General features: G+C 33.3%; 1 protein-coding gene across 9 annotated transcripts in view; it reads left to right on the forward strand.

Annotated features, from left to right (window-relative positions):
• Positions 1-27,864, forward strand: part of LOC132745464 (prolow-density lipoprotein receptor-related protein 1-like) — a 190,797-nt gene that overhangs the window by 67,801 nt on the left and 95,132 nt on the right. For 6 of the 9 annotated variants that reach the window (XM_060734397.1, XM_060734401.1, XM_060734402.1 and 3 more), the window contains 27 exons: positions 3,758-3,904; positions 5,548-5,652; positions 5,940-6,071; positions 7,077-7,234; positions 7,811-7,913; positions 8,268-8,436; positions 9,755-9,986; positions 10,574-10,751; positions 11,919-12,047; positions 13,112-13,195; positions 14,008-14,370; positions 14,742-14,876; positions 15,465-15,593; positions 16,351-16,488; positions 17,052-17,327; positions 18,075-18,275; positions 18,779-18,983; positions 20,004-20,174; positions 20,925-21,072; positions 21,757-21,979; positions 22,638-22,862; positions 23,529-23,712; positions 24,305-24,417; positions 24,813-25,091; positions 26,278-26,412; positions 26,643-26,774; positions 27,470-27,604. In XM_060734397.1, coding sequence (XP_060590380.1) covers positions 3,758-3,904; positions 5,548-5,652; positions 5,940-6,071; positions 7,077-7,234; positions 7,811-7,913; positions 8,268-8,436; positions 9,755-9,986; positions 10,574-10,751; positions 11,919-12,047; positions 13,112-13,195; positions 14,008-14,370; positions 14,742-14,876; positions 15,465-15,593; positions 16,351-16,488; positions 17,052-17,327; positions 18,075-18,275; positions 18,779-18,983; positions 20,004-20,174; positions 20,925-21,072; positions 21,757-21,979; positions 22,638-22,862; positions 23,529-23,712; positions 24,305-24,417; positions 24,813-25,091; positions 26,278-26,412; positions 26,643-26,774; positions 27,470-27,604 — 4,629 coding nt within the window. Of the gene's footprint in view, positions 1-3,757; positions 3,905-4,082; positions 4,113-5,547; positions 5,653-5,939; positions 6,072-7,076; positions 7,235-7,810; positions 7,914-8,267; positions 8,437-9,754; positions 9,987-10,573; positions 10,752-11,918; positions 12,048-12,147; positions 12,167-13,111; positions 13,196-14,007; positions 14,371-14,741; positions 14,877-15,464; positions 15,594-16,350; positions 16,489-17,051; positions 17,328-18,074; positions 18,276-18,778; positions 18,984-20,003; positions 20,175-20,924; positions 21,073-21,756; positions 21,980-22,637; positions 22,863-23,528; positions 23,713-24,304; positions 24,418-24,812; positions 25,092-26,277; positions 26,413-26,642; positions 26,775-27,469; positions 27,605-27,864 lie in introns of those variants that run through there. The other 3 variants (XM_060734398.1, XM_060734405.1, XM_060734406.1) reach the window with 3 other exon arrangements.

A 27,864-nucleotide genomic window follows, 5' to 3' on the forward strand; every position in this document is an offset into this window, starting at 1 on the left:
TTATTGTTGAATGTTCATTGTTGGAATGCTTCTCAAGCACCTTCATTCTGATGAGCCTATTAGGGTATTTATGACCTTCTTGCCCACTGAAGAGAAATCTGATCATTCAAAATTGTCCTAGATATCATTTGCATAAATTTGTAAATGAAAAGTAAAATTAGTTACATATTAATAATTTTTGTAATGCTGAATTGTCTGTTTATTTTCTTAAAGGGACTCCACTGAAGTGATTTGACATGACGTGACTGGAAATATTTTTTTGACATAAAATTCCATTTCCATCTAGACCAGTGACTAATGTGCAAATTTCATATTGTTCACTCACTCTGTTTTTCCATAATAATTATTCAAATTGTGAAAAATGACCAAAAATGAAAAAGCGTTGCAACAATTTTCACTCAAATCTGACTTAAAGAATAGCACAAAAAATATATGATTTTCATCATATTTCTGAGTATATTTCTTACACATTTATCTGTTTTAAGTGCCCAAACTGATCTTGGTAAGAAATTAGAATTTTTATGTTTTGGGCTTTTGGACCTCAGTGGAGTTCCTTTAATATTTTCATAACATTGTATGAAAGGTTATTTGATTTTCATTTAAAGAGTTAATATAGCATAATTGATTGATGCTATGATGAATGTATAATACTGTAAATTCATTTGTTTTCGTGGGTGTAAAGTTTTGTGGGTTTTTTTTACAAAAGACATTTTGTGGCTTCTTAAATTTGTGGATTGTCTTTTTTTCCCAACAGAAATGCAAATAATGTAATGATTTTATAGCAAATGATATGAAATTTGTAAGATATGAAATTCGTGGGTTGACTTACCCATGAAATCCACAAAAATTAGTACCCCATGAATAATAATGATTTTACAGTAACTTTACCTGTTTAACATGATATTTTATGTCTGAATATTTGTCATGCATCAAACAAATCGAACAAATATAACACAAGTCTTTTTCTTCTTCAAATCCCACAGCACTTAAATGCATGCTTTATTTAACTAAGTGTAGCTTAAAAGATGACTGTTAACATTACTTTAACGTTTGGCTGGAACCAAAACACTGTGAAAGCCATGCATGTCAGTGTAGAGCCAGGCCAGCCTATACACCAGTGCTTACTCACAGAGCCTGTCTGACTTCCTAATATTACTTCCTAAGTTTTACTTCCTTAACTACTAAATGGACAGTATCAAAATCGGGACATTGGATAAAAATTGGACAAGTCCATTTGAGAAATTCAGTAGTTTACTGGTTAAATTGAATTCAGTTGAATTTTAATTTGTTTTCATTGAGATGCAATTTTGCCATTATAATCCCTTCCACCACAATCACCATTATAAAAGTGCTCTCTGCAGCATTGCATACAGCATTGTCACAAATATTATAATCATCATCATCACACAGTCTCAGTTACTACCATATGTAGTCATTTTCACTCTCATCAGTCTTCATCATCATCATCATAATCAATAACAACATCAGCAGCAGCATCATCATCATCATACTAGACTCATCATCATCATCATCATCATCATACTAGACTCATCATCATCGTCATCATCATCATCATCATCATCATCGTCATCATCATCATCATACTAGACTCATCATCATCATCATCATCATCATCATCATCATCGTCATCATCATCCTCATACTAGACTCATCATCATCATCATCATCATCATCATACTAGACTCATCATCATCATCATCATCGTCATCACCATCATCATCATCATTATCATTATCACTAGAATCATTATCATCATATTTGATCACTGATCATGAGTTCAAGTTTAATCATTCATTGTCATCACCATTCATATCATATCATTATACTAGACTCGATCATTATCATCATCACTAGAATCATTTTCACCATATTTATCATTATGATGATCAAGTTTAAATCTTCATTGTCATCACCATCATCATTATCATCATCAGGTCATCATCATCATCATCATCATCAGGTCATCATCATTATCATCACTTCACCATCATTATCATCATCCGTGTCATCATCATCATCATTTTCTAACATTACTTTATTTTAACTCACCAACATTAGAAGCATCTAAATTATTTTTAATTGATATAAAGAATACAAACTATAGGTTTATATATAGTATGATATATATATCAGCATTTATGTTATAGCATCAGATATGTATGTTATAGGTATTGTTTAACATAGTCAATGATAAAATTGATAAGGGGATGCTAATGTTATAGTCTTGTTAAGCTATTTGATATTTCTCACGGTTTTCTTAAGTGTCACTAATGCTTTTTGATATTTCCATATTTGGCATGAATTACAGTTATGAAGAAATGTAAGGGTATTTTATATTGATATTGACAACAACTTTTTCCCTTGAGAAACACAATATTATACAATTATTCCATTTCCTAGCACAGTCCTTAGGTCCATGATGCAATATTTAGAAAAAGGATGTTAAAAGATCAAAAGTAATTAAACTTACAAAAAGTCAATGTCACGGCATTTTAAAGCATGATAAAAGTGGTGTGACACAGAAATAGATCATTTCTTCCCTTTGAAATACTTTATTTATGGTATTTGCCTATGGATATTATGGCAAAAGAAATCTATTTTGACTGCACTGTAAGGTTATTATGATATCTAAATATATTCAAATGATAGTAATTGGCTCAAAGACAAAGGAATTTAAAAGTCATAGAATTGAAAATGTTATATTTTGACTGACGTATTTCTACACATTGTTTATGTGTATTGTTTTGTATTTGGACAACTTTTAAAGTTTTTAAACAATATTTTAAGTAAAAATGATGCTAAAAATACATTTTGACTGAAGTATTTCCATACATACAGTTTTTGTTATTTGGCCAAATATTTAAGTTCTCGAATGATATTTTAAGTAAAAATGATGCAGTAATTATCATGGAGGAAGTGACTGAAAAAAAACAATAACAAAAAAACTTGGGTTAAGCTTTAATTACAATTGTGTAAAACATTCAGGATGCAACACATCAATAGGACATATCACTTGCTAATAATATGAAATTTTAAAAAAAAATAAAAATGCAAATGGCAATATTTTATCAAAGGGAAGCAACTTTGATGATTTAAGCTGCACTATCACAATACCTCATTACTCTGCATCCTATATGTATAATCATAATCTTTCCAAAGAGCATAATCTGCCCAATTAAGCACCAAGCACAGTATGTAATATCATGATTATTACCCCCTGTAATAACGTCAAATAAATATTACAATTTTGTTAATTGTTAAATTAAAAAGAAAAATAGATAAAAATAAATTGAGTGTAAAATTTTTAGTGACAAAAAATGGTGAATTTCTATATTTTTGTTTTAAGACCTACATATACATGTACATACTTTTGTTGCTATCAGTATTAATTTATAGAATTTTAAATTCAATGTAAAAATAATAAGCTTGTGTAGAAAAACAAATGAAGTTTTAAGACTTGTTGCATAAGTTTATGAATAAGTTTACCTTTATTACATATGATATATACAACCATAGTTTTTTGTATAACATACTGTATAAATATCTATTTTAAAATTCCAATTAAAGATTCAAAGAATACTAGAAAGGCATTGGTTCTTGGTAAGTCTGATTTTTATAATCTGCAGGTCAAGATGGTAAAGAAATTTTTTATGACAGTTGATTATTATTTTCAAATAGACAAAGAAAATAATGCATAGTTAAAATAGCTTTAACGAAGACAATCTTTATATTACAGGTCCCCATGTTAAAAATTTAATTCCATGTACACCAAATCAACTACAATGCGGTGGATCTCATAAATGCATTCCATTGAGCAAAGCCTGTGATAATATATATGACTGTGATTCAGGGGAGGATGAGTTTGGCTGTTCTAATGATAAATGTAAGTAATTTTTGTATTGGGGAGGATGAGTTTGGCTGCTCTAATGATAAATGTAAGTAATTTTTGTATTGGGGAGGATGAGTTTGGCTGTTCTAATGATAAATGTAAGTAATTTTTGTATTGGGGAGGATGAGTTTGGCTGTTCTAATGATAAATGTAAGTTATTCTTGTACTGGGGAGGATGAGTTTGGCTGTTCTAATGATAAATGTAAGTTATAGTAGTATGGGTATATCAACAACAATCATTTGTGTATTACGATGTTTTGTGATACCAGTCAACCCTGGATAATGATATTTAAAAACTGACAAACATGATTTATTGTGATATATGTCAATTCATAATGCAACACAGAGATAGTTTTTGTGGGTGTATTTGAGTTTTTTTATACTCACCACCTGTTGCCCATATGGGCGAGTCCTCCAGGACAGTATTGGTCATTTAAAATTTTTTGAGGATTACAGAAAAATGTCCCAGTTCCAGAAGCTTCTTCTGGTTCTTTAGCGTGTCAAGTGTTTAAGCACTCATACACAGGACCTCAATTTAAAGTCTCATAGGAAAGACTGATCAGTTATTGAAGTTCGCCAGCCCGGGAATCAAACCCATCTTGTCAAGATTACAAGTTCTCGCTTTTACCAACTGAGCTATGCTGGCTGGTGAGATTGTTTTGAATAACAAGCAACAATATAAAGCCACTGTTCATGTCCGCGGCATAGTGGTTAAGGTCGTTGACTTTATTTTCACACATTGCAGTTCTTGAAATAGTCAAATTATTTATTGTTTGATAACGGTCTAATATTAAAGAAAATATTATGGCACATCATGAGTCTGTACCTTTAGTGAATACCTCTATACAAATATATTGCCGCACGGTTGATTAAGAATAAACATTCAATACCCGTGACTTACTTCCACGTATCATTATGCATATAAAAACAAAAAACATGTTATTATTTTATGTTAATGTTTTAATCATAAACAAATATATTTGTTTACCTATGTAAACTTGCCCCTTTACCTTGGAATACAAAAAATATGTTTGTTTTTTGCAAATCAGCATGTTTATATACCATTATTATATTAGCCTAATATGGTCAATGTTAGTTTCATTAGGCAATTAAAATAAAATCAGGCCTTGAGGTTATAAAACTTATTTCTGAGTTCGGTCTCAAATCTTCATTGGTCAGTGTACATTTTGTGATAGTTCCTAACGAATCAAATACCTGAGAAGTGAGTTAGAGCTTGGAGGATTTCTTTAAAACCTTAGGGTCAGGATCATTTGATCCTAATGCGGATAATTGAGCCACGTCATGACAAAACCAACATAATGAGTTTGCGACCACCATGGATCCAGACCAGCCTGCGCATCCGTGCCATGCTGTTCGCTTACAAACCCTGTAACAAGTAGAGAAACTGATAGCGCACACATGGATCCTGATCAGACTGCGCGGATGCGCAGGCTGGTCTGGATCCATGCTAGTCGCAAATGCACTACGTTGGTATTGTCATGACGCGGCTCATATTTTCTTTGCAAACATGGGGCCAAGACTTGAACTCAGGACCTGTATGTATTCCTTTATGAACTATTTGGGCTGGCAGTATTGACTTAGCATATTCTTTGTGATTTATTTTTGTATTATCATAGGTCAAAATGAAGAGTGTGAGAAGTGTGCGGAGGTGCCGGTTGAAGGGGCCAAATGTTACTGTGACGACGGGTTTTATTGGAACACAACACTTCAAAATTGTACAGGTTTGTAGTGACTACAAATTTAAGTAGCATGTTTCAATTATAAGTCAAAGCTTGATTCAGGGTAATAACCTTCAGATTTCAAATTTATATGACAAAAAAATTTTTTTGTTAAGACATAGTTATGCATCTTAAATGGTAACGAGACTTTTTCTGTATTAGAACTGGCAACCTAGAAAAAAAAACGGTGTGTCCAGCTTAAATTTATGATTCAAAATTTTATTTTAGAAGATTTATATGGCAATATATTTCCTTGAATTTTCTTGTTAAATTTTTGTGTCAACTTTCAGATCTGAATGAGTGTGAATATGAACAATTTTGTGACCAACCAAGTCAATGCATCAATTCTAACGGAAGTTATACGTGTGGTTGTGTGAGCGGGTATGAAATAGAGGATGGTTCAACATGTACAGCTGTGAATAGTGAGTTTTCCACTTTATTGTCGCAAATGAAAAGCATATTTTTAACAAGTCAAGCAATCTCTTTAGGAAAATGACATCTTAAAGATTACTGGATCGGTGGTTCTACTCAGGTGCCTGTTAGTGCCTGAAATAATGCACAGAAGGGCTCCGGAGGTCTTCTTCCATCAGTTAAGCTAGAACATTGCAGTATGACCTTTACTGTGTTGGTGTGATGTAAAAATCCAATCAAACATACAATCAAACTTGGATCCATTAATGTATAAAACCACATGTTTTACTATTTATACAGTCCCTGTGGAAGGGAATCTTAACTGTTACCAAGCTAGCATTGACTGGATCTACCCAAGTGATTGAGTGCAGACCAAGATCATTATGGTCCAAACTATCTGCTATTCATTCATTACATATTCTCAAATTTTCCCTAAAAGTGATGAATGGTTTTGTCCAGATTGAAAGATGGACAAGTTCATTTTAAGATCTTTAGTGACAGGTATGGGTTAAAGTACAGTACTAGAAAGTTCTAACTGTGATGAAATGACCCTTGGTGTATGATGTGCTGTCTTCTGTCTGGCACAAGAGTGTCTGCCTCTAAACACAGGGAACATGGATTCAAGCCATACTAGGTTCATGACTCTCATCATATGACATCAGTACTGATTAGTCTGAGGAGGCGGACAAGAGTGGGCCATATAAGCTTAAAGCCTTTCTCACAATGGAACATAAATGAACAATGTTTAAACTAAGTGAAATGTTATTCAAACAAAAAAAAAGAATAACTTCATATTTTTCTTTTCTATTGACTAGCATTGATTTAAATCATTTTCAAATCTTATAATACTGACGTATACTGCCCTTACAGGACTGGTACTCTTTCCGTCTGGAATAAGGGAAGCAACGAAGGATAAACATTCAAATTTTTGGGACCCAGTCTGTCATATTATACATATACATGAGTGTAATCTTTACTGTATACACATGCAATATTATGATTTAATCTCATTTTAGAGCCAGACAGAGCAGTAAACCCAACTATACTGGTATCAAACCAATGGGATGTACGGCAACTGACGATACTGGGAAAGAACTTGTTATCTCCTTTTGTAAGGGTTGGACAAAGGGTGACAACTCTTGCGTTTGACCATAAGAAGCAGCAAGTTTGTTGGGTATGTAGAAATGAGCCGCGTCACAACAAAACCAACATAGTGCGTTTGCGACCAGCATGGATCCAGACCAGCCTGCGCATCCTCTCAGTCTGATCAGGATCCATACCTCGCATAATATGATTTTATTCAACTGGTTCAATAAATTTAGTATTAATTCTACACTCATTCAATATCCTCTATATATTTATTGATACATGTATATAAAAAGAACTCCATTGAGGCCTAAAAGCCTAAGCACTTAGAATTTGAATATCTAAAATCTACTTGCTGTACTTAAAATGGAAAATATATAACTTGTAATTTAATTGAAAATCTTATTTTTGTGCCATTTGAGTTTTAATTGCTTAAAGTGTTTAAATGCTTTACATATTTGGGTCATTTTTCAGAATTAAAATATTTTTTTCTTCGAAACAACTGAGCAAGCAAATGATTTAAAGCTTTGCACACTCCCTATTGGGTTCAGACCTATATATTGAAAAAAAAAATTTTTAGTCATGACAAAAACCGTGAGGAAAGTACCTGTTTAACACATAATTTATTACTATATAAATTTTGTATATTTTTTTGTTTCTTCAGATAACCTATGCTGGTAATGAGGGGAAATCTTCATTGATGTGTTCATCTGTTATATCACCCACAGAACAACTTCATCTGATTCCTGTGCAGAACCATTTAACCAGTAAGTGTCCAGTTGATCTGGTTAATTAACCGGTTGATCTGGTTAATTAACCGTAATAGTTCAGAGTGGCGACATGGCCGAGTGGTTAACACATCAGACTATAGTAATCTAAGGATAACAATGTATTATAATGTATAAATCAAGTTGAAAAGCATTTCCACCGGAAAAGAAAGATGTCATGTATAAATTTTGATTTTTTTTTATCATGCTTTTTCTTAAGAGACAGTTTTTCTTAAGCGACTGTTTTGAGTGTTTCCCTTGCATGGTCGCTTGATACATGTTTGACTGTAATTTATTGTATTTTTTTTGTATTTTTTCAAATCTCAAGTAAAAGTATCATCTTTATTTTTTCAGATGTAGAAAGTTTTGCCAAAGACTGGATTCGTGGAAATTGGTATTTTGTTGACCCAGTTTTGTTACGTGTCTCAGTATGTTCGGAAAACGGGCTGTTTTGCCAAGTTCTTGCCAATAAAGACAGTCAGATTGTCGGACCACGGAGCTTAGTGCTTGATCCTTTAGATGGGTAGGTTAATTTATTTAATGGAGATTTTAAAGGAACTCAACCGTGGTCAAATAGCTTAAAACATTAAATTTGAAGTTATTACATCAGGTGAAGAACTTAAAAAAGGGAAAAATCTGCAAAGGATAATATGGAAATAAACTCGGATTTTAATTGAATTTTGATATTGAGTGCGATTTTTAGCCCAATTTGGGTGAAAAGCATTTCAACACTTTTCATTTTTGAATCATTTTGCACGAAAAAAAAGATGGTTCTGGAAAAAGTGGAGAGGAAATGATCAGAAAATGTGCACACAAGTTATTAGTTGTAAGTATTATTGAGGAATTCATATATTGAGAGGTTTGTATGTGCCAGATGCATTAAATTGAAATTATCCTTGGTCGAGGGGCTAGAGTTGATGACTTCTAATCCAGTTACCTCTCTGGTGTGGGTTTGATCCCCGGGGTTGCTTTGGTAATTTAGTGCGGAGGAAGGTAGTCTAGTACTGGTGTAACTCTCCAGGAACGATGGTTAGGAAACTACCCGCCTTTATGACTGAAATATTGTTGGAAAAAGGCTTAAAATGAAACAAACAAACATGAATCTGTTCTGCTTTGCTTTTCAGAACATGAATGATTAATTATGATAACACTTTTGAGCCGCGTCATGACAAAACCAACATAGTGGGCTTGAGACCAGCCTGGATCGAGACCAGCCTGCGCATCTGCGCAGTCTGATCAGGATCCATGCTGTTCGCTATCAGTTTCTCTACTTGTAATAGGGTTTGTAAGCGAACAGCATGGATCCTGATCAGACTGTGCGGATGCGCAGGCTGGTCTGGATCCATGCTGGTCGCAAAGGCATTACGTTGGTTTTGTCATGACGCGGCTCATTTATGAATGATGTACCTGATTGTTCCTTTTGAATTGTTATTAAGTATATGCTAGGTCATTTTATCAAGGTAATGCAATATCACAGCCTTAAGAATAAATATCATTAAAAAAGCATTATACTATACATATTTGAGCTGCGTCACGACAAAACCAACATAATGCACTTGCGACCAGCATGGATCCAGACCAGCCTGTGCAGTCTGATCAGGATCCATGCTGTTAGCTATCAGTTTCTCACCTTGTTAAAGAGTTGGTAAGCGAACAGTATGGATCCTGATCAGCCTGCGCGGATTGTCTGGATCCATGCTGGTCGTAAACGCATTACGTTGGTTTTGTCATGACCCGGCTCATTTCATTTTTAGAATCATGACATATATAAGTTTACAGCTATAAGTACATATTACAAGTGGGTTTCTTTTTAATTTAATACATAAAAATTTAATTTTCAGATTTCTGTACTGTGCCGACTGGGATGAAAACAACCAAACAATATACAAGATGAGCCTCCGAGGTCACGGACTAACCCGTTTTGTAACAGACAAACTAATCAAGCCAATTGGTCTGAATATTGACTACGCAAACAAGCATCTTTACTGGGCAGACATGGACCTCAATGTCATCGAGAGGATTGATTTGACTGGCGATCCAAGTTCCCGTAGAGTTATAGCAGTTGGTTCTAAGGTTAGTTATCTTAAGTTATTTTGCGAGGGAGTTTAACAGCTTTCATAATGGCAAAAAGAAATTTTTAAAAAAAACTCTAGGGAAGAACGTTATGAAACCTCTGTTTAGTGATTGTGTTAACAGTAATTGAACATTTCAAAAAGTGTGCTATTTGCTTGTTTATGCTACATTATTTGTATATATTTTATCTATGCATACATTTACTTATTTTAAAGTAAACATTTTGTCCATGGTTCTATGCTAAATCTATAGATATCTGCATTTATATCTTAAGATGCTCGTGTAAATAATTGGAACATTTTACATCACAGAGAAATTGAAATGTATATACCTAACTGTTTAAAAAAAATTTTAAAAGTTGAAATAATTTAATTTTGTTTCTAAGGTTAAGTACATCCACAGTATATGAGCCGCGTCACGCACAGATCAGACTGCGAGGATGCGCAAGCTGGTCTGGATCCATGCTGGTCGGCAAACGCACTATGTTGGTTTTGTCAAGATGTGGCTCATATGTTATTATACTAAACAGCTTAAAAAAAACCTCTTAAGAATCCTAAAAATTAAAATCGTTCAATTTTGTTTCCAAGGTCGAGTATATCCACAGTATAGCAGTGTTTGAGAACTACCTGTATCTTAGTGACCGTCATGAGAACCAGCTGATTCGTATGCATCGCTACAAGTACGGGGAACCGTTAGTGACGCTCAACGGCAACATGTCACGTCCAGGACAGATTCACGTCTACCACAGTCAGACACAACCAGATGGTGAGTTTTTTCTGTTTTTTTTTTTAAAATTTACAAACTACCAAATGTGATCCATTAAAGAAAAAATTTTTGCAAACCAAATAATGATTACAGTGCATACTTTTGAGGCAGAGTAACTGACATTGAACCAGCTAAATATTTTAAATGGACTTGACAATTTTTTATTTTATACAAAACAATTTATTTATAATTTTTATCAAATAAGTTGAAAATGTATAATTACAGAAAAGCTAACTGTGCAGACTATGGGCAGACAGCACAGATGTTGTGAATCAAACTTGGTCTGCACTGGTCCCATATATAAGTTAAAGCAGTTGCTACCAGTAACATAACAAAGGTGTATAAATAATGGCAAGTCTGGTAGAAATAAACACCACACATGACAAGTTTTGTAAAATTAAACATCACACATGACAAGCTTTGTGAAATCAAACACCACACATGACAAGCTTTGTAAAATTAAACATCACTTATGACAAGCTTTGTAAAATTAAACACCACACATGACATGTTTTTGTAAAATTAAACACCATACATGACAAGTTGTGTAAAAATTAAACACCACACATGACAAGTTTTGTAAAATAAAAACACCACACATGGCAAGTTTTGTAAATTTAAACATCACACATGACAAGTTTTGTAAAATTAAACACCACACATGACAACTTTTGTAAAATTAAACTACACACATGACAAGTTTGGTAAAATTAAACATCACACATGACAAGTTTTGTAAAATTAAACACCACACATGACAAGTTTTGTTAAATTAAACACCACACATGACAAGTTTTGTAAAATTAAACATCACACATGACAAGCTTTGTGAAATCAAACACCACACATGACAAGCTTTGTAAAATTAAACATCACATATGACAAGCTTTGTAAAATTAAACACCACACATGACATGTTTTTGTAAAATTAAACACCATACATGGCAATATTTTGTAAAATTTAACACCACACATGACAAGTTTTGTAAAATTAAACATCACACATGACAAGCTTTGTAAAATTAAACACCACACCACACATTACAAGTTTTGTTAAATTAAACAACACCACACATGACAAGTTTTGTAAAATTAAACACCACACATGACAAGGTTTGTAAAATCAAACACCACACATGACAAGTTTTGTTTGTTGTATAATTGTAGCATTAGAAGAGGACCCATGTGCTTCAGCTGGCTGTGACCAGATATGTACTGTATATAGAGAAGGTGGCATGCTTTTACACGAGTGTCTCTGTGCTGCTGGATTCAGAAAAGAAAACAACAAATGTATTGGTAAGTTACTACAAAAACTGTAAAATATTTTCATTTATATGATATTGTTATCTATACTTGAATTTTACACGAGTGTCTCTGTGCTGCTGTGTCCAATAAAGTTAACAACAAATGTATTGGTAAGTTGCTACAAAAACTGTAAAATATTTTTATTTGTATGATATAGGTATTTATACTTAAATTCACACGAGTGCCTCTATGCTGCTGGGTTCAGAAAAGTTAACAACAAATGTATTAGTAAGTTACTACAAAAACTGTAAAATATTTTTCATTTATATGATATTGGTATCTATACTTGAATTTTACACGAGTGTCTCTATGCTGCTGGGTTCAGAAAAGATAACAACAAATGTATTAGTAAGTTACTACAAAAACTGTAAAATATTTTTCATTTATATGATATTGGTATCTATACTTGAATTTTACAAGAGTGTCTCTATGCTGCTGGGTTCAGAAAAGTTAACAACAAATGTATTAGTAAGTTACTACAAAAACTGTAAAAATATTTTTCATTTATATGATATTGGTATTTATATATGAATTGACAAGAGTGCCTTTGTGCTGCTGGGTTCAGAAAAGTTAACAACAAATGTGTTAGTAAGTTGCAGACAAAATCTGTGTAATAGTTTCATATTAATAGTTATACTAAAAATCTTTTACACTTATAGCTGACTCTGGTTTGACTCATATTTAGTATGCTTGATAAATTATGGTCTAACACAATTTTGTTACAAGACCCCTGAATGGTTAAAATAAAACCCCTGGTGTACCCACAAAGTTAGTTTACTTTTGTATGTTTTAAATTGTACTGTTACATACAATGTTCATGGATTTTTTTGCGGAACCAGTACCAACCAGTGTTCACCATACATGTACACATGTCAATATATCCTAATAACAAGTGGTGGAGAATTGACTACAAACATTTTTATCAGAGTGTAAAAATAGATGAAAAACTTTTCACTATCATTGGCATGATAATGATTTTTAAGATTGTAATTATAATGATATAATAATGAATTTGTATTTAATTAGAATGATATAATAATGTATTTATTTTACAGCTAAAGAAGGGTGTGATGATATTTGTGAGGGAGCTGTATGTAATAAACCAGTCGAGTCTCATTACCCAGAAACCTGTTCTTTACGTAAGTCTTTCCATTTTATAGGATTAGAAAAAAACAAAAAGTTCCTGACGCCCATTTTACTAACATTTCATAATTGTGTTTCGTAGGTAAAACGAAACTTTATGCTTGTGTTGAAACTTACGTAAGTTGTAAGTGTGATTCACAAAATGTTCCTAAGTTATGTACAGGAAGCTACATTTCATATAAAGTTAATATATTAACCTTTAGCATACTAGAGGCAAATGATTTACCCATGCGACCAGTGCAGACCTTGATCGGCTGGCGCATCCATGACATCTTCATGGTTTACACTGTTTGCTATTCAGTCTGTACATATTTTAAAATTTCCCCCTAACAACGATAAATGAATTTTTTAAGGTTGAAATATGTACAAGTGCATTTAAGATTATATACATGTACAATGTAATTTGGTATGAGTTAGAAACAGATCTAGAAATGTGTTGAAAAGCTGGCATGTGACATCATCTGTGGGAGGAGTTTAATGTAAATCCATAAATTAATTAGATATGAAATGACAAGAAAGGTAAGATTCTTTTTATCATGATTATTGATATCATAAAGCCAAAAAAAATGTTAAGAGACCACAAAGTTATCATGTGGCATGCCAGTTTCATTCACTTAATTTTCATTAAATTAACATGTAGAATCATGGTTGTGATTTGGTACAGGTCAAACCCACAAACTATTGGTTGAGAGCAGATGCCTTAACCACAAGACTACTGCCCCCCTCCCATTGTTTTGGTTTAAACAGGCAGTTTCAATTTCAACTTTTCTTAACCAAGAGATATTTTAGTTGTTGGGTTGATTTCCAGGTCTTTGTCCACAAAAGATGTCTTACTGTTCAGCATTGGAGAAATGTATACCACAACAATGGTGGTGTGACGGTAAAGTCGACTGCCCGAACGGAGATGACGAGGGTCTATATTGTAAATATCAGGATTGCCTGCCGACAGAGTTTCAGTGTGCGTCAGGAAAGTGTATAGACATGGCATATAAGTGTGACAGAAACGATGACTGTGGACCAAATGATAATAGTGATGAGGTGGGCTGTAACATGACGTGTGATGCGGAGAACTTGTTTCAGTGTGATAATAAGGAATGTATTATGCAAGTGTTTGTATGTGATGGACATGAGGATTGTAGTGGGGGAAACGATGAGGACCCTAAAATATGTGGTATGCCTTTCTCCGCAAATGTTTTGAAGATTTAGTGTGAAATTTGTCGATGTCCATATTTTTTATTTATCATTAAAGGGACTTCCTTACTGTTTTTTGACGTGACAGGATTGGAAAGGATTTATTCATGATTTATGTTCCATTTGATGCAGATCTAGACCAAAAACTTGTGTGCAAAATTTCAAATTTTTCGTTTACTCTGTTTTTCCAGAATTATTATATTTTTTGTGAAAAGCGACCCAAAATTGATATTTACACAATTTTCTCGCCAGAGGCTTGAGTAATATAATCTTATTCACTTGTTCAAAAAATTCAGTTTTGAACCTACACTTATTAAATTTCCTCTATTTAATTTCTCCCTTAACTTACAGATGAGAGACCATTGCAGTTTGAATGTAACAAGGAAATAGAGTTTCAATGTCGTAACGGAGAATGCATAGCGTTGTCATGGAAATGTGACAGTGACCCAGATTGTGGTGACGGCTCTGATGAAATTGATTGCACTGGTATGTGAAAATAAATAGCAACTACTAAGTTTGCCCTCAATGGTCCATTTATTTATCTAAAATGGTTTTTGAAATAATTCTCCCTTACTGTTATGGGTGCACATGTTGCAAAAAGATTATTGATTCTTCAAATTAATATTTGTATCAAGCTAATCTTCAGAATTTTCAGTCATTTATTCTAAACATAAGTCTTTGTGCCGCTTTAAAACTATTATATGGCATACACACATTAATGTTGTTTAAATTAAAAAGACACACAAAATTTTTGGAATTTTTTCCATTTTATCTTTAATAAAATGGGATTAAAAGATGGGTAAATTACTACTATGCTTGTGAACTAATACATGAACTAATACATGTTTGAACTATAAATAATTACAAAACCTTTGCTTCCAGTCTAAGACCTGTGAGGCCGCCCTGCATATAATTGTAACCTATCCAGACTCTTTGTTATGCTGCTATGGTAGCTCAATTCATACTGAAATTAGAACTTTGATGACTGCTCTTAATTTAAATTGCACAAATTCAGCTTGTTAAACATTAAAGTTTTAAAATTTATAGTATGTCATTATGTTATGATTGTTTTAGAAGGAAAGGTGTGTAAGGATTTAGAGAAGGCGTGCGACTCTGGTGACCGGTGTATACCTCAACGATGGTTCTGTGACGGGGAACCAGACTGTATAGACCTATCTGACGAGTCCGATGATAATTGTCCAAGTGAGATTTTACGTTGTTTTTTTTTCTTAACAGTTTGAATAGTTTACAAAATAAATGCATATTAGAGATTGGTAAAGGTTTTTATTCTATTGAAAGTTGAGAGGGAAAATGAGAATTTTTCAAAGCTGTTAATTGTATTTTTCCTTCCAATTTAGAAATGAAAACCTTGTTACTGATTCTTGTTTTTAGCTTGTCTGTTTTGAAGAAAAACTTGCTGCCTCGTCATTTTCATCATCATGCAAAAATGTATGCATTCTTTTTAACTTAGAATTTTTTGTCAAAATTAACAGATATTATGATTGTTTGACATATTACAGTTATAGTTTAGTTAACTTGTAATAAAAAGATGTTTGTCACTTTTTGTAAAAATTGATATTAGATACAGACTCAGGAATCTTTGGATGTTATATGTTTTCATCAGAAACATGTTAAATTGATATCACATTACACTTTAATTTTGTTAGCAAAATCATCTTTCCTGTTTTGGCGCCATAAATTACCTATATTGTGTTGGTGAGTCATGAAACCGAACAAACAATTGAATAAATACTGTCTTGTTGAATAGTTGCAAATCTTATTTAAAAGCTCATGTTTCACTAAGAAAGAGTAAAAGTCACTATTCCCTACTATTAAAAGTGTAAAAAAACAGAAAAAAAATAAAATAAAAATACCATATAAATTTGATTGTGTCAGCGCCATGATTTTATCTCTAATATCAAATAAGTTTTAACATAAATTATTGTTTGACATGTTACAGATGCCAATTACACATGTCTACATCCAAGGAGGAAATGTGAAAAGAATGGTACACATGTGTGTCTCAAACCAGAACAACTGTGTAATGGAGTGAATGACTGTGACGATGAACACTTGGACGAAGGTGGAAGATGTGGTGGTAAGCATTAAAACATCCTTTTTCTTTCTTGATAATATGTATCAGTTGTCAGTGCTGAGAGTTTTTATTTTGATTGTCTAAGAAATTAAATGTTTTAGAAAATCAAGAACCCTTTCCATGCTGATACTGAAAGTGAGCAGCCCAAGCCTTGCCAACAGGAAAGGGCCAGACTAGCATGCACTTACATACATTTTGACAAGGCTTTTTACTGTCGGTCAAGCTCAATTTTTAGCTAGTTTAATTATACGAAGAATAGGGAGAGCTTCTGTACTCACTTTGATGTAGGTGTCACACTTTGGTTAAATTTTGCTTGCAAGTTGGTATCTCCAAAACTACTGAACAGTTTACGTTTTAAAAAAGTCTTTTTTCATTGACATGCCTATAGTGTAATGCTAACAATTGTTTGCTTTGACGCTATGATTGTATGTAACACAAATGATGTCACATTATTAAAATGTTACTACACTACTGTAATATCTTTTTTGTCGTGCTGTGATTTATGTGATAAACAAATATAGCAGTTTGAAGGTTAATATTCCCTGTTGTTTTTTTTTTCATTGTAGCGGAGATGTGTCAGCTAGATACTGATGATATATGTGAAGATATATGCTACAACACACCAGACGATCCAGGCTATATGTGTCACTGTAAGACCGGGGAGAAGCTCGACTCCGACAACAAGACCTGTATCGCAGCCGTAGCTGCCGATAAACTGTGCCACCAGTGGGGAATCTGCGGTCAGGATTGTGAACTTGACATGACGGCACCACATGGATACAGGTGTACATGTTTCGATGGATTTTTCTTGGAGCCAGATGATTTTACCTGCAAGCCTTTAGGTGAGTTGGATTTTATTTATAGAAGTTTCAAGCCACATTTCTCTTTTTTGTATAGAAATGGATGTGAAAGCAGTTTTATATTGAAACTAGGTTGATATATATGTGATGAGTATTGGAGAAAGGTTTGTTTGTGTGCAAAATGTAGTTCAGCCATCTTATTTGTCACTGAAAAAATACTACAGTCCTTCCTAAAAACAATATGAAAAGTCTAGGTTATGCTGATAGTAATGGATTTTGGAGTTTACCATCTGCACCACAGCAGTAAGCCACTTCGAATTCACACGAGCACATTTCAGCCACGGCATTGAATCGAGCACATTTCAGCCACCGCATTGCATCGTTTCTTGACAGGCTGTCAAGCAGTTTACCAGTATTACATATCTTGTCTCTTGCAAGGAACTGCTAGTTACTAATCTGCACATACCAGAGCAGAGGTTCAGTGCAAATCACCATAGAAAGGATTACACAATCACAATAAAAGTGTCCTGCATCATCTGGGAATCTGACCCAGGTCCCCTGATTTACAGTCCAACCCTCCAAAAAATGAGCTAACTGGGCAGTATTAGATTCTACTGATACTCATTATTGATCTATATAGGATAAATTATAGAACAAGTTTTCGGTATATTAGTATTGTTGTAATAAAGCACTTAGTCCATTTTATGTTCTATTTTTTAAATTTTTTTAACAGACTGGTTTCAATATATATTTTTGAATGATTATCAGAACTGATATTCTCATTTTCAGAAAGTGACCCAGTCTATGTGGTGTTCTCCAATCGTCATGAGCTGCGAAGAGTTGATGTGGCTACCAGTAATGCTGTGTCATTGATCTCCGGCTTGAGGAACACTATTGCCTTGGATTTCTACTACAAGGATGGGGTACCAGTCTTGTTTTGGACTGATGTCATGGAGGATAAAATATACAGGGGAATAATGGCGGGAAATGGTGAGTTATTTACCTCTGTGGTATATATTTGTGTTAATTTTTTTGAATTCTTATTATTTCAGCTGCTTTCATAGAAAATCTATGTATCAATTAATTGATATTGTTATGATGTTGTGTACCTTGATTAAATGACAAAAAGTTTATTTGAACTTTTGAAAACTTTTTGATGTACCCAGAGGTTTGATATTCAAACACTCATGATACAGTAAGAGTCAAAGATATTTTATTGAAGTTATTACCAAATAATACTCATATTAATAACCAGGTCATTTCTTAATCTTTGTTTTTGATAATAAGATGAAATAATAGTTTGCCTTTAGAATTTTAATTTTTATGACACTAATTTACTTGCAATTGTTGTGATTTAAAGACTTAGCCCTTAATTATTTAGAAAATATAAGAAATTAATGAATTAGATTTAATTTTGATATTTGATGTTTGTTTCAAATTTAACTTCAACTGTAGGTGTAAAATTTGTTGCATCAAACTGCTTTTTGTTACAGGTTTGAAGAATGTTGAAGCTATTATCAAGTCAGGTTTAGCTACAACAGAAGGTGTGGCTATAGACTGGGTGGGAGAAAACATATACTGGGTGGAGAGCAGTCTTGACCAGATTGAAGTGGCAAAGCTTGACGGTTCCAACAGGACTACACTGATAGCTGGGGAAATGACCAGTCCTAGAGCCATTGTTGTTGATCCTAGAGAAGGGTATGTTGCCATTCTTCTTACCTTGAATGATAATACAGATATGATATAAGAACATGTCACTGAATTCTAGTTGCAATAGACTTACTTTGGAATTAAGAATATTTGGCTTTTTCCCTGCTAATAACGTAGGTATAAACAAACTTTTACAGTAACAGCTTTGAAAATAAGTGAAACAGGTTGACTTATCTATTGTGACAGGTAGTGTACCGTGAAGCTATAATAGTGAAAGTTAGTTTGTACTTACAGATTAGCTGGGTTAAGCCACATTGCCAAATTCCGGATAATGTCTTTTATTACAGGCTTAGGTGACTTAAATATAGAGCAATGTCAAGCTATAATGCCTGTAACCTGACCCCAGGCATTATACTGTCAAATTTCTATGCAGTGTGAACAGGCTCTATACTGACAAATTTAGCTCTTTTATTATAGAACCCCTATATTTACAAATGGATGGTTCCAAATTTAAAATGGGACAAATTCATATACAAAAAAATTGTATTATTAAGCTTAAGCTAGATATTCACAGATGGACTCATTTTGTTTTTATAATTTTAACATAACCTGTTTGTCCAAGAAAATACATTTAGTTTAAACAATATTTTATTTATAATCCATACATTTATATAATGAAGTACATAAAATAAAATTTACAGATTGAGTAGGAAGCTTGTAAAGCTTTTTTGAAACTCTCTATACATTTGTATTCTGATTACTTATAGATGTCTTAAAGATAAGACCCTGCTTTTTATAACTGTGAAGCCACAATAATATAATAATCAGGGTAAAGAAGTAATATTATGTAAGACATGTTACTCAAGCAGGAATTTTATTGAATTATTCCCCTTCGTTCACTTAAAGATTTTTTTGTTGTTTTTAAGTTTTTGCTTGGAAGTTATATACAAAGCGTCAAATAGTATTCTTTTGAGACTTAACATTAACCATGAAGCTTTTAAGTTAACCATAATTCAATACAAAGATACCTGCCAATGTGATTTATGTTGTTTTTTTTATTATGTACAGGGCTTTATTCTGGACAGATTGGGATGGACATGACCCTCGTATAGAGAAATGTTCGATGAGTGGGGAAGGTCGGTCAGTCATACACAATATAAGTCCTTCTGAGGGCGGAGGCTGGCCTAATGGTCTGACAGTGGATTTTGACTTTAAACAGTTATATTGGATAGATGCTAGGTACTTGCTTCATTTTATTATTAGCTCCAAAGAAAAAAAAGTGGTGCTATTGTCATGACCATCCTCCTTTTGTTGACCTTTTTCATTAAGTTCTATTTTCTCAGAAACTATGAAAGCTTTTCACTTCTATCTTGGTATACATGTTTATTATGATAAAAGGATGCCATTTCAAAAGGGCAGATTATCTTAACATTACTTTTTGCAAAGTTATGCCCCCTTTTTAATGTTGCTTAAGGGCAGATAATCTTAAAATATGTTTTTGGCAAGTTATTCCCCCTTTCCAGTGTTCCTTTTATTTAACTATCTTTTGAGTGAGTGAGCACTGAGAAAAAGGAGTGTGATGTCCGGACAGATCTGTTGTTGTTTTCTTTTCTTTTTTTTTAAAAGAATTAAACACTTTACATCATAATTTTGAGCATAATGGATTATTATATTTTTTAAATGTTTATTATTCATAATATAATTGTTTTAAATCTTTATTAGACCATTTGCCCCTTACCGCTGTGGGATTGAATCCCGACAGGGACTTTGGATTCTTTCATGTGAGGAAGCTTTCCAGCTAGCTTACGGAACATCGGTGGTTCTACTCAGGTGCCCGTTTGTGCCTGAAATAATGCACGGAAGGGCACCTGAGGTCTTCCTCCACCAGTAAAGCTGGAACGTCGCGATATGACCTATACTGTGTAGATGTGATGTAAAACCTAAACAAACAAACAAATCTTTATTATAATATAATTGTTTTCCATTCAGATCCGAGTCTATTCATACAGTGGACTATTTCGGCAACAATCATCGTCTCATTCTGAAAGGTCACAAGGACATGACCCATCCATTTGCCATGTCATTATTTGGTAACCATGTTTATTGGACAGACTGGAGTACTAATTCTGTTGTCAGGGTAAGTAATGAACAGCTTTTAGTTCCTAATACATTTCCCCTTGCAGCAGCTGAGGGGTTGTCTTTGAGGGTTGAAGCATCAGAATTACAGCAACTGTTTATCCCTGTGTAGTCATACTAAGTGACTAAATGAGTTCAAATAACTGAAGTCTATGCAACCCATAGCTCCATCAGGCGAGCTGGTTTTGACCCCTGGTGTTGCTTTAAGTTTGTAACACCTGAGGTTAGCCAAAATCATCTTTTATTTGACCTGAATTGTGTTTGTCACCATAAAACCAAACAAAAATCCTGATAAGTTTACTTGGTTGCCATTTATAAAAGAATCTGTAACTGGCAATAAAAATGAAAAAAAAAATCCCAAACAATTTGAGTGCTAGAAGGGAATTACAAACTTGTCACAAGTGCATTGACAGAAAAACTTGTAATTATGTGTATGTACCATCTGACTTGACTTTATATTATAGAAAGCTTAATTCTAAAATTTTACAATCAAAACTACTTGGATCTATGACATACAGTTCCAGGTTCAAAGAAGACAAGTGACGGACACAAATAATTAATGTATTGAACTGTAAAATGGCATGTCCGTTGAGTTTGTTTATATACGTAGCTTTGATTAAATTTATGGGATTACTCTGCAAATACATTGTATATATACATAATTATAGTCTTTTGACGATTTTAGGCAAATAAATTCAATGGCTCGAACGTGCACGTTGTTCAGAAGACCATCACCCAGCCATTTGACCTACAAGTGATCCATCCCAAACGACAACCGGCCATGCCGAACCCATGTGCTGAAAACAATGGCGGTTGCTCAGACCTGTGCCTCCTCAACTATAACCAAACTGTTGGATGTCGTTGTCCACACAGAAAACGTCTTGATAAAGATAACAGAACATGTGTTGGTAAGTATAAAATGAGCCGCGTCACGACAAAACCAACATAATGGGTTTGCGACCAGCATGGATCCAGACCAGCCTGCCCATCCGCGCAGTCTGATCAGGATCCATGCTGTTCGCTTACAGACCCTATAACAAGTAAAGAATCTTATAGCGAACAGCACGGATCCTGAACAGACTGTGCGGATGCACAGGCTGGTCTGGATCCATGCTGGTCGCAAACCCATTATGTTTGGTTTGGTCGTAACGCGGCTCAAATGTATATACATTGTACTGAATATTCATATTTCTCAAAAATATTCTCAAAGTTTGTAATTTCTGTCCACACGTTTCTCAGGTTCAAAAGGATAGTGCAGTAATAGAAGGGAATATTTTATTTTGGCATGTAGTGGCTATTTTAGTAGTTATTTATCCATCTGATCATTATTATTATCAGACTTTATCAGTTGGCGATGAAAGAAAGTCAAAGTCTTCTGTTCCTTGGATGGAAGCTTTGAGAGGGAGGAAGTGATAAGCAAAGTAAATCATAAGGGTGAATAATGACTCATAAAGCTTTTGTTTCCAAAAAGTGAATTTGAAATGTTATAAGCAGCAAATAAGAGCCCTGTTTAAGTTATCCATATTAAATTTTAGATATTTTACATGAACACACTTGTTTTTTCAGATGATATTAAGTTCCTACTATTTGTGAAGAACCACGAGATCCGAGGTGTAGACATTAAAAGGGCGCACTTCAACGTGTTGCCCGTTATAACCATCCCACACGTAGACACGCCCACCGCCATTGACTACGATATCAACTCGGACACACTGTACTGGGCAGATAAAGGTTTAAACGTCATCAAGAAAGCTAGCTTAAATGCTGAGGTGGAAACACTTATAGACAAAGGTAAACTTTTCCTTGTTTTTTAAAATTTTTGTGATTTAAATTTTTTTCAAAATTTCTTTGATTTAAATTTTCAAAATTTCTTTGATTTAAATTTTCAAATTTTCAGTGATCACGATTTGATAAATTTAAACATTATGCTTCAGGGCCATGTGTTACTTTTATTCTTTAGCCAGCTGATGGTGGCTGAATCTACTCATGCGACCAGTGCAGACCTAGATCAGCTAGTTCATCTGTACCATCTAATACATGGTCTGCACTGTTCCCTATTCAGTCACAAAATATTTTGAAATTTTACCTAAAAATTAGGAATGGTTAAGTCCAGTTTGAAAAATGGACAAACCCATTTATAGTGAGACTAAAAATAGGATCTGAGCACCACACTAAATACCGTCCTCTGGTATATACGGGACAAGGTGCTTGAATGATTAAATGCTTAAATCTTGTCTTTTCACACAATGGAATGAACTTTAAAACATCTAATTCATCTTTTCACGCCAATTTATATATGATAATGAATGAAAAGTGTCAAAGTGGGCGAAAAAAAAAAGGATATGTGTTTATTTTATGATCAAGATTTCTGCAAGCGTTTTTACTACTCAAACACTGTGTTGAGTTAAATTATAATTATTTTTTTCATACAACTTGACTGGTTTTCTGAATTTTCAGGGCTGAACAACCCGGAAGGTTTTGCTATAGACTGGTTATCTAGAAACATGTATTTCTCATCATATGATCTGACTGCCCAGACTGCTTCCATCTCCGTGGCAACGTTGACTGGTTCTTTTAGAACAGAGCTGATCAGTCAGAATATAGTGCAGCCTAAATCTATAGCACTTCATCCATTACTGGGGTTTGTACTTTGTTTTTGAATTTTAGTTTTTTCAAAGCTGATTGGTTTGGATAAGTAAATAATGAATTTAGTTAAGGCCATTTAGCTGCTCTTAGTTTAGATTGCAAACATTAAATTTGTTAATAATATATTTAAAAATTGGAATGCGAGTATTTACCATTTAGTCTTCATAAATTGAGCGATTTCACAATGTAAATGTTCAATTTTATTGGAATGAGCATTTGTGATTGGCATATTATCTGATAATGGCACTCTTGGTTTAGAGTGACATTCTTCACACATCATTATGTTGTCATTTTAGATAAAGCTTATCATCTAATTGTGTTTTTATTTAAGGGTCATGTTCTTCACTTAATTGTGTTAATATTATAGAGTTATGTTCTTCACTTAATTGTGTTGATATTTCAGAGTTATGTTCTTCACTTAATTGTGTTGATATTTCAGAGTTATGTTCTTCACTTAATTGTGTTGATATTTTCAGATTTATGTTCTTCACTTAATTGTGTTGATATTTCAGAATTATGTTCTTCACTTAATTGTGTTGATATTTCAGAGTTATGTTCTTCACTTAATTGTGTTGTTATTATTATAGAATTATGTTCTTCACTGATGTTAATGGTGCAGATGGTTCACACAAGATATACAAAGCTAAAATGGATGGCAGTGAGTTTGGAGAATTTATGAACGGTCTTACCAACCCAACAAGTATGTGTAGCTGCTTTTGATTGTAACAAGTGCTAAATCTGACAACTTGAAATATCTTACAATGGGACATGTAGTTAATGCCCTTCAAAATTTGTTTTAAAAAATGATTCTTCTGATTGTTCACAAGAAAGATGCAAGAGCCTAATGAAATGTAAAGATGGACTGACTTCTAGCTTTATTAAGGGCCATCTCTTGACCAATATTACTCAGTGCCAATTGTTAAAACAGATCTGAGATACTATGTAAACGAAAACAAATGTGAGAAAAACAAAAAAACTGTTACCGCATTTAATTCTTTTACTTATATTATTTATTATGTTGTCTTTTTTTGTGTTTTTAAAACTTAAAATCTAACCTGTATGTGATATATAATCAGTTTCAATGATTGGTTCCAGGTCTTGCCATTGATTTTCAAGATAATCAGGTATTCTTTATCAACTCTGGGAACCAGACCATCATATCATGTGACCTTGATGGGAAGAACGTTAAACACATTGTCAACAAGAACATAAAAACACCGGAAGCCTTGACCGTGTACAAGGGTTTACTTTACGTGTCTACAGAAGAAATGATCGTGTCTATTAACAAAGATGGTAGTGGTTATCTGGAGCTAAGAGATGCAACACCAAATGTGAATGCCCTATTGTTGTTTGATAAAGCAGCAAGACAGCATGGTTAGTTTGTTATTTATTATACACTTATGATAAGTAAATGAAATATTGATGAAATAGAATATTTTCATTTTCAGTATTTCCACTGTAAAAAAATATTTTTCACTGCAGTGAAACATATTTTCTGTTATGATTTTCACCACCAGTCATTAATTATTTATTTTTAAATCACTTGATGAAAATAAATCACATACTTATACTTACACATAGGAAAAGAAACATGTGAACTGTAAAAACATTAAGAATAACCTGTGCAAATTTGTTCAAGAGATCAGAATTTGAAGCCAACCAAGGTTGAACAATTATCATGTATTATATCATATTTTACGTAGGACATGCATAGACCTGAAGGTTTTCTAGCTAACATCGGTTGAATGATAAATACGTCAAGGGAGGTATTTGAGCAATCTGAGTTGGAGCAAACGTAGTTCACTGTGTAGATCTTCATATGTGTATATTCTAATGGTTTCTCATATTTATCGTTTGGATTCCTAACTATGACCCTGTCCTAAAGACAAAGCCATTTCTAATGAAATCCTAAACTCTTAAGACAATTCTAACTATCCTCTAGTAGTTTAATATAAATAACATTTAAGGCAGTTTTAGTGCACAAAATTTTGAATCAGCATAAACATATTAAAAAAAGACAATGTCAATAAAAAAAAGTATACCAAATTTAAAAATATCATCACAGTCTGTCCGTCTCCTATATAAAATGTACTAGGATACCATGTGCTTGAAAGTTGAAAAACCAAGATAAAACAAATAATAATTAACTAAGTGTCAGGGTTATCTGTGTGTTTGAGTTATCTTTCCAACCAGAATATTGGGATTATTAATTTCTGACCTGTACCTTTACATGCAATATTCAAAATTTGAGCAAAAAAGGGCCATATATATCTTTAATTGCCATATAAGAAATTAATTTTACAGCAATATAAGAAACTTAGCTAGCTCTAAGAAATTTTTCCAACCAAATAGTTACTTTCCATTTAAATTAACCTATTTCCTATTTTGCCAGTGATTTATAATTAAGAAACAATGGATTTTTTTTATGTTCTGAAGAAATGTTTGCCTGCTTTCAGCTTGCAAGGCTTGTTGGTCAACAAGCTATGTGATCACTTTGTGGTCGACAAAATGGGCTATGTAGTTGATAAAATATGCATTTTCTAAAACCTTTTTTTTTCAGTTGGTACCAATCCTAATGACTGTCACCTACCAAAGACAAGATGCTCCCAGCTGTGTCTCCCCTCAGATGCTCTCTTATCACATTGTAAATGTACTGCAGGATTTGACCTTGACTCGGACAATGCTTCATGTGTTGGTAGGACATCTTTTCATTAGCTGTTGATTGAACTTTTTACTTAAAGACAAGCATGTTTCTCAATTTGAAGAATTTATGTGTAGAATTTGTGAAATAACATATTTTGAGTGACTACTTGAAAAAAAAAATCATTTTTCTCAGTCCCCAGAACTGCTGATTGTAAATATACCATTGTATTTAACTGTGTACAGTTTACTTTATGTTAGCATTTTTTTTTATTTGCTTTACAGGTATCAAGTCATTCTTGTTATATGCTAAGGAGAATGAGATACGTGGACAAAAGTTTGAACCCCTCTCCACCCAGGAGGCACTACCTCCAATATCACAAATACAGTCAGCCTCAGCTGTGGACTTTCTCGCCTGTAAGTTTATAAATGAATACATTGTGTTGTATCACAAACATAGTGTTAAGTCACAAGAAAAAGAGAAAAAAATGTTACCTTAGAAAATTTGTAAAAAATTATTTGTTCAAAATATTCTTCAGAACAAAATATTACGATTTGTGTTGAAAACTGTCCATTAAACATGTAGATGCACATATTTCATAAAAATATTCAGCCAATAAAATTAAGTCAATGAATTATGCCCTATTTTAAGAAAATGACAATGGTTTTTGAAAACCTGAAATGATATTATTATGTAAATGAAAATAAATAATCCTTTACAAAAAGAACTAACTGTCTGTATGCTAAATATTGTACAAAAGTTTGATTTCTTTTTACTGATCAGTTTCAGCTATTTAATAGTGAAACCTCAAAAATGACAGTTCTAAATTCAAAAACAGTGCAAGTACATTATAAATGTACAGAACTGTAAAAACATTAATGAATTTGAGCAGTTGTAAAATCTTACAATAAGTTGATAACATAGGTAAAGAACATAAGTAAATGTAAGCTATGTACATGTATTGTTTACTTAGTGCAGTAATAGGTTAAGTCAGTCTAAATGCAGTAATGAGTTAAGTCTGTCTAAATTTAATAGCAGTTAACCAGTTATTGTACTAAGGTGACAGTATGCATCTTTTTACTGAGACCTATATATTTTATTATTTGTTCAGCTGAGGATACTATATTTTGGGTGGACACGAAGGCCAACACCATATCACGAATCAAGCGTGACTTGACAGGTAGAGAAGTGATCATTCAAGATGGTATAAACAGTGTAGAGGGATTGGCTGTGGACTGGATTGCTAGTATGTATCTTTTTCTCTCTATTGTACAACCTCCCTCTGCATAGCAACACCCCTTAGGGGAGACCAAAGATTTTGCGTGTTGCTCCAGAGAGGTGAAATGTATAATTGTGAATGGTAACTTTCGGCCATAATGTTACCATTGTTTAATATTATTATGTATTAGCTTGTCTGTTTTGAAGAAAAAGTTTAGCTAGTATGATATTTGTGCTGTTGTTGCAACCGTGCAAAAATTTTAATGTAGCCCATTTTACAAAAATTGT

This window comes from Ruditapes philippinarum, unplaced genomic scaffold (assembly GCF_026571515.1).
Source record: "Ruditapes philippinarum isolate M1 unplaced genomic scaffold, ASM2657151v2 ctg228_1_1_1_1, whole genome shotgun sequence".
NCBI classification, from domain to species: domain Eukaryota; kingdom Metazoa; phylum Mollusca; class Bivalvia; order Venerida; family Veneridae; genus Ruditapes; species Ruditapes philippinarum.